This window comes from Gossypium hirsutum, chromosome A05 (assembly GCF_007990345.1).
Source record: "Gossypium hirsutum isolate 1008001.06 chromosome A05, Gossypium_hirsutum_v2.1, whole genome shotgun sequence".
Classification (NCBI taxonomy): domain Eukaryota; kingdom Viridiplantae; phylum Streptophyta; class Magnoliopsida; order Malvales; family Malvaceae; genus Gossypium; species Gossypium hirsutum.
The window spans coordinates 16,961,674-16,975,938 of NC_053428.1; the positions used below are offsets into that span (position 1 = coordinate 16,961,674).

Sequence of the window (14,265 nt, forward strand, 5' to 3'; positions counted from 1 at the left end):
TACAAAAAATAAAATCAAATTAAAATAAAAAAATAAATTCCACCATAAATTTACTCATTACTTAGATTGTTTTGTTAAGCAATTCGCATGAAAATTCCATATAGCTTGAAGAACAGAACCGGGAACACATTTGACGGTAGTAGGACCAAAATGTCTTGGTAGGTGTATAGCAGCATATATTGGGTTATCCGGATTCTCAGTGCTTACTGCTTATCATCTTTAGCTTTAATTTGGTGATATGACGTATTACAGGTGGTGGCTAAACCAATTTATTTATTGCATTTGCTGGCAAAAGCTTAATTCTGTTTTCAACAATCAGTTCTTAAGAAGTGGCTGCTTCTTGTCTTCCCATCTGTCCAACCGCCTCCTTGCTATCTCCACCTGAAATTTCAGTAATCCGTTCATCAGTTCCCACCACATCAGAGCACATGATTTTCAGACAAATTAAGACGACCAAGTGTGTTTCGACGGGACGGACTTACCTCTTTGTTCCAATCTGTTGTAAATGTCACCCACAATAAAATGAGGGTTTGCATCATTGTTCCTCCTATCATCCCGGACCATATTCCCTGTTCAAAGATGGGAAAACATGGTTTATTTCCCAAGGAATCGAATGACTTAATTCAAGGCAGACTTTACCTTTGCACCTAGGTCGTTCTTGAAGCCGAGAACACAGCCCAAGGGAATCCCAACAACGTAATAGCATCCCACGTTTACATAGGCTACAAATGCTTGCCATCCACATCCAACAGCCACCCCTGCATCCATCCATCCATCATATATTTCGTTTCACTTCCAAACATGGGAACCTCACACAGCTGGTGGCTGAAAATTTTTCTTACCAGACAAAACAGGTTGAATCCCATTAAGGATAAGAGTGACAGCCAAGAATGGGCATAGGTCCGAGACTGCTTTTGCCACCGTCTCACCTTCCGTAAATGCATAGCTTATAACATCTCGCAGAGCTAATACAATGACAGCTTCCACTACAGCAATTATGAGGGAGACCAAAGTCACGACAGCAACCGCGAATGCCGCCGACTTGGGATGTTCCGATCCGAGCTCGTTGCTGACCCTAACACTGTTCTAAGGGAAACATAAACACTTGCAAGATTTTAGCTTAAATTTTTTGATCACCGGAATTAAAAGGAAGTAGTCTTTACGGTAATTTTAATTGACTTTTTTGGGATTGTAGAAATATAATTTTGGGTGCTTCTGTTTGTTAAATAAAATAATAATGAATTAAAAGCGACGAACCTTGCAGCTGCATTGAACCCGACAGAAATCATGAACATTGTTGCGGAAAGGATCGATTCGAGAACTCCGATATGACTACAAGTAAATTGACCGGAACGAAAAATAAAGTGAACACAAGGATTTACGTGGTTCGGCTTTAATGCCTACGTCCACGGGCAGAGGCGAAAAGAAATTTCACTATAACAAGATGAAGATTACAAGTGTTTTACACTCAAGACACAACCCGAGAACCTCACAACTCTCAACCCCTATAGAAAACCCGAAAGCTAAAATCCTAGCTTTCAAAGAACAAGCTTTGCTCTCTCTTGGTTTTGGGATGATGAATATGGCTAATGAACCTCTCTATTTATAAGAGAGTTCAAGGACATAATTGTCCAAAACTTTGGCAAAGATTTGTGGTTGAAAATGGACACCAACAACCATCCACTAATCCACTACCACCAACAACCCACTACCAACAACAACAATCCACTACCAATTTTAAGCCATTTCTTAACAAATCTCCACCTTGGCTTGAAATTTACCAAGCTGAACATCATAGTGAATTCCTCGAACTGGATCACCTCTTCCAAACGCCTCTCTGGCGCTAATCAATCCCGAATACCTATCAAGTCCAAGCAATGCTTGAACTTATATGCAGGGATCACCTTAGTTAACATATCTGCAGGATTCTTCTCGGTAGCAACCTTGCTGATAACAATGTCACCTTGCGTAACATGTTCCCGAACAAAATGATATCTGACATCAATGTGTTTGGTCCGTTCATGAAACATCTGATTTTTAGTCAGATGTATGGCACTCTGGCTATCGCAAAATACAACAGTGAAATCCTGTTGTAAACCCAAACTGCTTACTAGACCTTTCATCCACAATGCTTCTTTCACTGCTTCTGCTAACGCCATATATTCCGCCTCAGTCGTAGATAAGGCTACGGTAGACTGTAACACAGCTTTCCAACTAATGGCTCCTCCAGAATAAGTGAAAACATAACCCGTCAGAGATCTTCTTTTGTCCAGATCTCCAGCATAATCAGAGTCCACATAGCCCGTGACACTGCTAGTGCAGTCACTCTGATCATATACCAAGCATAAATCTGCAGAACCTCTCAAATACCTGAGAATCCATTTCACGGCCTGCCAGTGTTCCTTGCCAGGACAACTCATGTATCTGCTGACCACACTAACTGCATGTGAAATGTCTGGACGAGTGCAAACCATTGCATACATCACGCTTCCAACTGCACTCGAGTATGGAATGTGAGACATTTGCTGCTTTTCTTCATCAGATTGTGGTGACAACTCTGCAGAGAGTTTGAAATGTGGTGCCAACGGAGTACTCACAGTTTTCGCTTTATCCATGCCGAAGCGTTGAAGAACCTTTTCAATGTAGTTCTTCTGCGACACACGAAGCTTGCCCGCCTTGCGATCTCTGTGAATATCCATGCCCAAAATTTTCTTGGCAGCACCCAGATCCTTCATCTCGAACTCACCACTCAACTGCGACTTTAACTTGTTGATTTCCGACATGTTTTTGGAAGCAATTAACATGTCATCAACATACAGCAACAAATAAATGTGCGAACCATCTGAGAGCTTCCGATGATAGACACAAGCATCATAGTCACATCTTGTGTAACCATGCTGAATCATGAAGCTATCAAACCGCTTGTACCACTGCCTTGGGGATTGTTTCAATCCATATAAAGACTTCTTTAATAGACAGACATGGTCTTCTTTACCAGGAACTGTAAAACCCTCTGGTTGACGCATGTAGATTGTTTCCTCGAGCTCACCATGCAAGAACGCCGTTTTTACGTCAAGCTGCTCAAGTTCTAGATCAGACTTGGCCACCATGGCAAGTAATACACGAATGGAAGAATGCTTTACGACTGGGGAGAAAACTTCATTGTAGTCAATCCCCTCTTTCTGAGTGAAGCCTTTAGCAACCAATCGTGCCTTGAATCTAGTTGCTTCAACCCCTAGGATGCCTTCCTTTTTCTTGAAGACCCATTTGCAACCAACTATCTTCTGGTTACTTGGCGGCTTAACCAACTCCCAAGTATGGTTCTTGTGAAGAGATTCTATCTCCTCACTCATAGCAATTGCCCACTGTGCCGACTCATCACACGTGACAGCCTCATTATAACTGGAAGGTTCTATACCAATGGACTCCGCCACACTGAGCGCGAAAGACACCAGATTAGCGTAACGCGGATTTGGTTTGATTTGTCTCTTCGTTCTTCCAGTGGCAATGCTATATGGTTTTTCTTGAGGTGACTCATCTTCATCGGAATCTTGCACCTCAACTTGATCATCCTGGACTGAAGTACCTTCCGTAGGAATTGGAGCGTCCACCTGACACTCCACCTGCTTCTCAACACCGTGATCTCCCATTCTATCTGACACCTCCTTTTCCCGGGAATTTGTGGTGGATCGAAGCATGGATGACTCATCAAAAGTCACATCTCTGCTGATGATGAACTTGGACGAAACCGGATCAGGACACCACAACCTGTATCCTTTCACCCCTTGGCCGTATCCAAGAAATATGCATTTCTTCGCCCTCGGTTTGAGTTTTCCCTCATTTACATGAGCATACGCAGGGCAGCCAAACACTCTTAAACCAGAGTAATCAGCAGGAGAACCAGACCATACTTCCTCAGGAGTCTTCAGCTCAATAGCTGTTGATGGAGATCTGTTAACCAAATAACAAGCAGTATTAACAGCTTCAGCCCAAAATTCTTCACCGAGCCCAGCATTTGATCGCATGCAACGAGCTCGCTCCAAGAGAGTTCTATTCATGCGTTCTGCAACTCCATTTTGTTGTGGTGTTCGACGAACAGTGCGGTGTCTCACTATTCCTTCATTTTTGCAGAACTCATTGAATTCACCTGAGCAAAACTCCAAGCCATTATCCGTCCGGAATCGCTTGATCTTCTTTCCTGTTTGATTTTCGATCAAAGCTTTAAATTGCTTGAAGTTGATGAGAACCTCATACTTGCTCTTCAGAAAATACACCCAAACCTTTCTCGAGTAATCATCGATAAAGGTAAGCAGATATCTGTAACCACCTTTAGAAATTGTCGGAGAAGGCCCCCAAAGGTCAGAATGGAAGTAATCCACTGTGCCTTTTGTCTTGTGAATCCCAGTGCTGAACTTTACCCGAGTCTGCTTACCGAAGACGCAGTGCTCACAGAAATTCAACTTTCCTGTACACTGCCCAGACAATAATCCTCGTTTGCTTAGCACCGATAAGCCTCTCTCGCTCATATGCCCGAGCCGCATATGCCATAACTTCGTGGTGTCAGAATCTAGATCATCTGATGATGACACTCCCGCAACACCTGTAACTGAGGAACCATCGAGGAAGTAAAGGCCCCGCTCCAAATTACCACGTATCACAGTCAAAGCACCCGAGAATACCTTGAGAACTCCACCTTCAGCAGAGTACCGAAAGCCTTTCTTGTCCAACGTACTCAAAGAGATCAAATTTTTCTTCATTTCTGGAATGTGCCGAACATCAGTTAGAGTTCTAACAATACCGTCAAACATCTTTATACGAACTGTGCCAATCCCCATGACTTGACATGCGTGGTCATTTCCCATTAGTACTGAACCAGAATGCTTCTCGTATGTTGAGAATGCATCTTTCGAAGTACTTATATGAAATGTAGCTCCCGTATCAAGAATCCATCTCCCACCAGCGTAAGAGTCGGATACTGCAAGAACGATCTCGGCATCACTTGAAGAATCTGCATCAGCTACATTCGCACGATCATTTTGTTGCTCCTGTGATTCTGATTTCTCCTTCCTTTTCGGACAATCTACCTTCATGTGCCCGTACTTCTTACAGTAGTAGCACTGTATTCTCTTCTTGGACTGCGATCTAGGATGGCTTTTACTTGAACTTCCACCCTTTGCCTTGGATCTTCCTCGAGCAACCAAGCCTTCGCCTTCATTGTTTTCGACCACCTTACCAGTGATTTTCTTCCTCAACTCACTGGAACTTAAGGCATTTTTCACCTCCTCTAGAGTCAGGTCATCACGACCGTACATCATTGTATCAACAAAATTCTCATACGAGGGAGGCAAAGAACACAAAACAATTATTGCTTGGTCCTCATCATCGATTTTGTTATCGATATTATTCAAATCCATGATAATGGAATTGAATTTATCCAGGTGCTGGGAAACAGGTGTACCTTCCTCCATCTTCAGGGCATAGAGTCTTTGCTTGAGGTAGAGCCGGTTCGTCAATGACTTCGTCATGTACTTGCTCTCTAACCGGAGCCACAAACCGGACGCGGTTTTCTCATCCGCTACTTCTCGTAGCACTTCATCTCCTAGACATAGCAGAATAGCACTATGTGCTCTTTCTAGCATGTCATCCTTTTGCTCTTCCGAAAGCGTGCTTGGTAATTTATCTTTACCAGACAATGCTTTTAGCAATCCTTGTTGAACCAGCACTGCCCGCATCTTGATGCGCCATAAACTGAAACTATTTTTCCCGGTAAATTTCTCGACATCATACTTAGTCGATGAAACACTTGTAGCCATAATTTGGAACCTTTGAATGAATGATAATATTTTCTTCCTGATGTGAAAGATCAGACAAAGCTGCAGTCACAGGGCAATTCAGAAAATATTATCACTCCTTCAACTACGCTCTGATACCAATTTGTTGCGGAAAGGATCGATTCGAGAACTCCGATATGACTACAAGTAAATTGACCGGAACGAAAAATAAAGTGAACACAAGGATTTACGTGGTTCGGCTTTAATGCCTACGTCCACGGGCAGAGGCGAAAAGAAATTTCACTATAACAAGATGAAGATTACAAGTGTTTTACACTCAAGACACAACCCGAGAACCTCACAACTCTCAACCCCTATAGAAAACCCGAAAGCTAAAATCCTAGCTTTCAAAGAACAAGCTTTGCTCTCTCTTGGTTTTGGGATGATGAATATGGCTAATGAACCTCTCTATTTATAAGAGAGTTCAAGGACATAATTGTCCAAAACTTTGGCAAAGATTTGTGGTTGAAAATGGACACCAACAACCATCCACTAATCCACTACCACCAACAACCCACTACCAACAACAACAATCCACTACCAATTTTAAGCCATTTCTTAACAAACATCAATCCAGATATAGACATGCTGCACCCAAGAAAAAACCATCAAATTCTTGGTCAAATTTAAGGGTTAATATTTCACGTTGACGGTACAGTTAATAGAAATGAATAATAAAATAAAATGAATTGATCTTTTAAAATTTTGGATAATAAGTCATCATTTGATTGAATAATAATATATATTATGAATGATAAAGCATAAATCCGACCGACAAAAATATTCGTTAGAAGGTAATAGTCAAATTAAACTATAAATTCAATTGAAAATATATCCTTTGGCAATAAAAAGTGGAGCGCATCGTTTACTCCCATATACAGACTTTGTCATAAATCTCATATAATATGCATTTTTTGGAAGAATGTAATAAGGTTTTACTATTCCCCCTTTTCACCTTTTGCTTTTAGAGCAATGACCTCATATAGTGCTTTGTCATTTAGAAACTTGATTAACAAGTTGAATTAAAAGACAAACTAACCAAGATCACAATCTCTAATGTCTGCATAATGGATTATAAAATATAGGACGATAACTCAAATAATATGGAAGAATATAGTTGCCAAGTATCTTACCAGATAGAAAGGGAGTCGAGTGCAAGCTCAGGATTCTCCAGCAAACCAGCGATCAAGACCAGTATCTGAAAGTACCAAGTCTCCAAGCACAGCATGACGGCCGAAGCAGCCGAGAACTTCAAGAAATCCCATAGCCCAGAAAAGGCCTGCGAACTCAGCCCAGACCATGTAAGCCTACACTTGTCACTTGTCAAGATATACACCATTTGGGCCCCCACTATGATCCACCACGACAAGCTGAGCACCAGAGATGCACCTATCAAACCCAACCCTATCTTGTAAACTGCGAGCCAACTTAGCACGAGGTGCAGCACAAGTGTCGCAGCTGATATGTATGCACTGGGAATCACAATGCTTTGAGATTGAAGGAACTTTTGTATGGGGAAGTTGGCAGCGTAAGCAAAGATTTGTGGGATCAAACCGTAGACAAAAACAGCAGCCGCTGATGCAACCTCCGCCGGCTCGCCTAGTAACATCAAGATTGGCTTGGAAAAGATATAGGCCAACATCAGCGGGATCCCTGTTAGTGTAAGGACAATGGTTGATCTCTGAAGATAAATCCCTAACATGTCGTATCTAAGCGCCCCATAAGCTTGCCCGCATAGAGTCTCTACAGCACTCCCCATCCCTAGCTGCAAAACGTTAGTTACATGAAGTGATCGAGGCTAAATGTTTCAAATATTAAAAAAAAAAAAAGAAAGAATAAAGTAGGTTAAATTTTATCACCATGAGACCATAAGCAAGGAGTTGGATGCCGCTGTTGCCAAGAGAGGCAGCGGCAAGCTCAAGATTGCCTAGATGACCACAGAAAACACGAGTGGATAAGGACATAGCATTGTTGATCATATAAACAAACACCGCCGGTGCTGCCAGACGGAAAAGGAGCTTCATTTCAATCAACGTGGCCAATTGGAGACGCTTGAAGAAAGGCAGTTCGGTGTCCGACAAAACTTTCTCGAGTCCAGAGTCCACCTCATGGCCATGACTAGCTCCTGATGAGCCGTCCGAGGGTAGCAGGTGCTGATGATCATCATCCATGGAGTTATTCAATATTGGGTGATTCAGCTCCTGTTGGGAATCCATGGTGTGTGTGCTTTTTTCCCTAGCAGTTCTAGGCTATGGTTGATAGTAATTAGAGAAAATATTAATCGGCCTTAAAGGAGATTGTAAGGAATTAGGGATTATTTTTGTTGATATATTTATAGTGTTTTATTGCATTGAAGTGAAGTATAGTGCCAGTTGCCATTGTCAGTAATGGTTGGCGGCTATTATTTCTTGAGATTGTTAATTTCTGAATGAATGAATAATGTAACGTTTGAAAATTCCAAAGGCGAATGCCATTTTCTTCTACCACTCACTTTACCACACATATACCGCCGCTAATTGGTAACTTTCTTAAATTAAAAATTTAAACTGAAAAACTTTATTAAATTACTATACAATATGTCGCTTTTTTAAATTTTTTCCTTAATTTTATATTAATCTATTGTTACGTAAAGGATTTCAATAATTGTGCCAAAGGAACAACAAAAATTATCCCAAAATTTATGTGTAAGTTTCTTTTATGATAATGCATAATTTTTATTGTCGTTATTTGATTATATTAATCGTAATTATATCTTGCAATTCTGATTTTAATTTATTCCAAAAAAAAGGTAAACAATTATAAAAATCAATCAAGGAAAAACCAGTTGAAGATATTAAATCACTTTTACATAGGTGTTCAAAATTATTGAGAAAAGAAAATTGGTAGGTCCAGGAATTCCATTTTCGATTAAATATTTCTTTTCAAAGACATCAGCCAAGTAACATAATTAACAAAATTACAAAATTGATTGAATGTGTTGGGAGTTTACTATAATGGTAGGTGATAATGTTTAGAAAACTGTTAATTGTATTGTTGAAACATAACTTTTGCACCAAAAACTATTCAATTATAAAAGCATAACTTTAAGTAAATTTATTGTCCAAAACAACACAACATTATGAAGAAATATTTTCATTGAAATATGCATCTTAATCTCTCATGGAAAGATGCATATATCTTATATTTATATAAACAAAGAGTGTATTTAAAATTATTCATAATCCCTTATCAATCCTTAAATAAGAGGGTAATATGGTTCAGCGCACTCGAATCTATGTTTTTCTGTACCGAAAAAATATCGATACCGATCGAATTAAAACTGAATCGACAATAAACTATTGATATTTAACTTATGCCCAATTAACCCTAACCTTTACTTTGTACTTCGATGGAACTTTAAATTTGAAATAATTCAATAATTTTTTTTAGCATCTTTAACCTACTTTTAATATACTTTTAGATGAGAAATACACTCTTTTTCATTTAACAAGGAATTAAGACCCGTGACAATGCACGTTTATAGCCCCATTTATTTATACAAATCGGTATGAAGTTTATGGTATTTGGTAAGAACTACTACAAAAATTTGCAGTCGATCTATGGCCTCTACGAAGCAAACAAAGTAGATAACATTTGAAGGAATCTTGTCCTAGTTAAGGTTAAAAAAAAAGAAAGAAATTTTTTCCTTTTTTTTACTGAGGATCTTGATCTGGTTTATTTTATTATCGTAGGGCCAGTTTCTTTCCCAACTGTACATATATAAACATTAAATATTAGATATCGGGGTTAGTAACATGTTTGATCTCAAATCTCGAGTCAAAATTTAATTTACTTCATAATGTTTAAAAACATAACTAATAGATCCTTCAAGCTTATCTTAAAATCTTTTATTTAACTCATGCCCGTGTATCACACACATAGGAATGTGGCATGCGTGAAATCCAATTTCAATAAAAATTCCATCGTGATCTGAACCCGGTTTTTCTCATTCATTACCTCACGTGTATAAAAAAAACCTACAACTTTTATAGGTCCCCCCACAAAAGACGGAAACCGATTTATGTAGTGCGTGGCATATTGTTTGTCTTAATATTATATATTGGATGACCCCAAATTTCATTATTTACTAATTTACGATTGTTTTCTTTCTTGTAGGTTTGGAGAAATTAAGATACTATTAAAAACAGGAATGTTTGGGTTGCATTTATGTAAACTTTGGAATCCTAATACGGCAGCTTCTATTGGCTTTAATCATATCATTATTCTCTCCCTCATCATCCATTTTACATCCAACACCAATTATTTAAGTTACAATTTGCAATCACATTTTCGATTGTATCATATTTTTCATGAATACAGATCTAACAGATATTATCACAATCGTGAGTTTTTATTTTTATAATTTTAATTTTAAAAATTATATTTACAATCATAAAACTTATTTTCTTATCATTTCTAAAATATTTTATAATATTGTAATTAATTTAATATCTTTATATATATTAAATAAATGCACTTGAAAACGTGCATTCTTTTTTAATTTTTATATATTATTTAAATAATTTTAAAAAAATATTATATAATATTTTATAAATATAAATGTTACTACTATCGTTGAAATAAATAATATATAAATATATAAAAAATAAAATCATCTAAATTTGTAAATGTTATTTTTTTTCTTTTCTTTTTTTTCCTCCTGACTAACTTTTTATTCATTCTTGTTTTTCATCACGTGTAACATTTTTTTTTTAATTCATCTCTTTTGACTTTTGCCATCTTCTTCATCTGCTCTTCGCCTTCACACTGCTTCTCTCTTTCTCTAACAGCGGCCTTCTGTCTATCTTATTATCTCCTTTTTTCTTTTTCTTTTTTTCTTTTTTTAACGTTAGGAAAGCTTAAAAACGGGAATAGCGGGCCTTTATTACCGCTATCACCGCTATACCGATTGTTACAGCCGTTATTCTCTGCTATTGTAGTGATTTACAATCAAACCCGTTTTCCTTCCGATAGCGGTGGCAGCCGGCGGCGCTACCGCTAAATAGCGGGCAATATACCGCTATTCCGGCGCTATTTGAATCCCTTTAGTATTCAACACGATGAAGAATTTAATCTGCAACACAATCATATTAATTAAAAAGAAAAAAGAAAACGTTTGTCTTATTTTGTCTGTAATTTATTAGCTGCATGAGATTGACGACATCAAATGCATCATAGTATTTGTTTACACCCAGCAAGTTAAAACCAACTTGAATACGGCTTCACTCATTTGTATACATCCACATCAAAATAATTGTCACACTTTGATGGGATTAATATTGTTATCCTTCAACTTTTATAATATCTTTATTGTGTGAACAAAACAAAAACAAAAACAAATATGGCTGTCACTGTCATTTCCTAAAAGGCAAATTACAATTAAAACCCCAAAACCTCAAATTTCTGAGCCCACAGCATTTATATATGGTTGTCACTGTCTTTGTTGGAAGGCCAGCTATATTTGAACCCGAATAGAAGGAAATGGTAAAGCGCTACAACAATGATAATAACTATCCCGTCAAAAGGCTAAAGTAATCATTACTAAAGTTGTTTCAAATTGTAAGAAGGTTTGTCGGTATGGGAGTATGGGTTACATGTAAAAAGCACAACGACCAAATATAGTAGCAACATGTTACCTTGCTGCTATAAAGCCTGGCTCGCAGAATAGGCTGGACCAATGCATTCATTCAATCACCCCACCTACCTCTACTAAGATCAATCTACCTTCTTCCAACTTTTATTTTATTTTTACGCTTCTTACATAGAATATATATCAGTATAGGATGGTATGATCTTTTAAAAATTTTATTTAAGAGAAGTGAGTATACTCATATGGGGTAATAAATATGGAACCTGAGTATACATATTGGAAAACAGGAGTGATAGATATTGGAAAATAAGTCAAGAGCTAGAGAAAAGGCCGCAATGTGCATCAAGTATTTGTAGAAGATGTATGAAAGCATCTCATTTTTATTTACATCGATTTAGAAAATGAACAGAACACTTTGACAAGGATAGCAGATCAAATTTAAATAATTAAATTGGAGAAATGAAAACTCCCCAACCTTCAGTTGTACCGTTTAAAATATATTCTGATGTAAAGTTGGTCACGTCACACTACACAATTATGTCCAGTCCAAAACGAAAGTAGACAACAACCTATCCTTTGTTGCACTAATGGCATAGCCCATAAATGATTCCATTTCTTTCTCCCCTCCCCACCATTTCCTTTTCTTCCTAAGCCATCTTCTAAACGTGTCAGGGCCATACTTTTCGAAAGTGTATGGTGTTTGGACTATACTTTTATTTCATTCACTGTTAGCTTTGATTTGCCAAAACATCTAAGATAAATTTTACATATTTCTTCCAAAGTTATTTTATGGAAAGTTTATTGAAAATTTTATTAAACATTTTCACATATTTAAAATACTAAACAATATTTTTAAAAATATGTTTTAAATGTGTTTATATGGAATATTTTAGAGTTGATATTAAATTATTTAAAAATATTTAAAAATAATTTTTTAAGCAATTTAATGTAAACCTCATCATAGGGCCTAAATTTTGTCCTAGCCCGACCCAGATAAAAATGCTAAAATCAAGCTTGACTCACCCGTATTAAAATTTTTTATATTATTTTTTTATATAAAAATAAATATTAAAAAATATAATACATCAAATACATTAAAAACATTAAAATAAATGTTTCCCAACAAATTAAAAATACATTGAAAAAAAATCTTTATACTTAAATAACACTAATTTAGTTGCAATTTAGCAAGCAAAAATCTCTAAAATAGTAGCAAACAGGGGCAAAGCTAGAACAAATTGTTAGGGGGCGGATAAAATTTTAATTTTGTATACTTTATATCTTTATAATTTATAAAGGATTAAATCGAATTTTTATAATTTTAGGGGGGACTAAAGTGTAATTTTACCTTTATTAATTTAAATTTTTTAAAAAAATTTAAAGACTAAAAGAGCAAATTTACATTTTAGGGGGGGCCGGGGCACATGCCAGCCCCTGGTAGCAACAGAAATATTTTATCTTAGCCTTAGCAAAAGAAAAGGTTATAGTTTATATCAATTCAAGTTAGTAAATTAAAAAAAAAAATCTTGACAAGTGAGACTATGGTAGTATAAATAAGCAATTAGTGCCAAACCGGTATAAATTAATTATTGTGAAGCTTTTCTACCTTCTCTCAACTTTTAGAAAAGAATTTTAAAATCTCAACCCCTCCTAACATTTTTAACTGTAACATTCAAATCTTTGATGTTGTGTAGGTGGATGATATAACCATCACTGACAACATTGAATCTATGGTTAATCAGGTGATTTCATTTGTTGCTAGTAATTTTTCCATTAAAGATCTTAGTAGCTAGATTACTTTTTGGATATTGAACTTAAATGTCTCGGTGGCTTGATTTTGTCTCAAGAAAATTACATTAATGAGCTTCCGAATAATGCCAACAAGTATGACTACAACCTTGCTAAGACACCTATGAGCAACAAAAAAGTACTATAGTTACGTGATAACTCTCCTCCTACTTATGTCACTCGCTATTGTTGGGTTCTTGGAAGGTTCTGAAATGAGTTCCCCCCGCCTCCCCACCACCTCTGGCCATATATTTTTCTTTGGTATAAGTCCTATCAGCTGGACTTCAAAAAAAAAAAAAGAAAACGACAGTGGTTGACTTCGGCTAAACACTTACTGCACGAACTAGGTGTCTTATTACCACTATCGCCCAATGTCTATTGCGACATTGTTGGTGTTCTATATCTTAGTGAGAAAATAGTTTTTCATACTCGAATGACACACGTGGTTTTTTTACTTTCACTATGTTCGCCATCACGTGCAAAACAACCAGCTTTGCGTGGTTCCATGTTCTTGCAATAGATAAGCTAACCAACACTATCATCAAAATCTTTGGCCAAACTAGCATTTGACTGAAATTTATCTAAGTTAGGTGTTGTTTCACGCTGCTCAACTTGAGAGGGGGTATTGGCACATGTCTTCAATCACAGAGTTATGATCTTCTTGCCACAACAAATTATGTTGCTAGACCAAGTCAAATATAATTGTTTACTTAACTATTTTTGTTTGTGACGATTGTTAATGCATTTTAAATTATATCTGCTTTGTATTAGGAGCTATTAATGGATGTTATTTAATTCAACTTTGTATTTCAAGTGATTGAACTAATTAACACAATTTTCATTTTATCAAACCTCCAAGGGCATTTGAGTATTTTTCCCATTTGAAAATTACTTATTAACGTTACATATAAGATAAAATAATGCCAAGGCTACCATATCATCATCTAGGTTTAGGGTGGATTAAATCCAGAAAATTCGAATGAGTAAGTGCTAAACTGATAAAAGTTATAAAGGATG

The 14,265-nt window shown here is 36.9% G+C and overlaps 1 protein-coding gene across 3 annotated transcripts; it reads right to left on the minus strand.

The window, feature by feature from the left end:
- On the minus strand, positions 1–8,168 carry LOC107958265 (protein DETOXIFICATION 40). 3 transcript variants are annotated; one of them, XM_016893976.2, is made up of 8 exons: positions 7,691–8,166; positions 6,965–7,596; positions 6,399–6,419; positions 1,258–1,293; positions 843–1,081; positions 640–758; positions 483–569; positions 1–381 (listed from the first exon to the last, which is right to left on the minus strand). In XM_016893976.2, the coding sequence occupies exons 1-8, from the start codon at positions 8,045–8,047 to the stop codon at positions 316–318; spliced, it is 1,557 nt and encodes a 518-aa protein (XP_016749465.2). In that variant the 5' UTR covers positions 8,048–8,166; the 3' UTR covers positions 1–315. The 3 variants fall into 3 exon arrangements, with proteins under 3 accessions (XP_016749465.2, XP_040969592.1, XP_040969593.1); XM_041113658.1 differs by lacking the exon at positions 6,399–6,419 and having other exon boundaries at positions 1,258–1,332; positions 7,691–8,168; XM_041113659.1 differs by lacking the exons at positions 1,258–1,293; positions 6,399–6,419.
- Between the last annotated feature and the right edge of the window lie 6,097 nt (positions 8,169–14,265).

Excerpts from the sequence above, each read along its gene's own strand:
- LOC107958265 (XM_041113658.1), bottom strand. The coding sequence starts at position 8,047 with ATGGATTCCCAACAGGAGCTGAATCACCCAATATTGAATAACTCCATG. Across the intron at positions 570-639 it reads AGAACGACCTAGGTGCAAAG|GGAATATGGTCCGGGATGAT; the intron begins GTAAAGTCTGCC and ends ATCTTTGAACAG. Across the intron at positions 382-482 it reads CAACAGATTGGAACAAAGAG|GTGGAGATAGCAAGGAGGCG; the intron begins GTAAGTCCGTCC and ends CTGAAATTTCAG.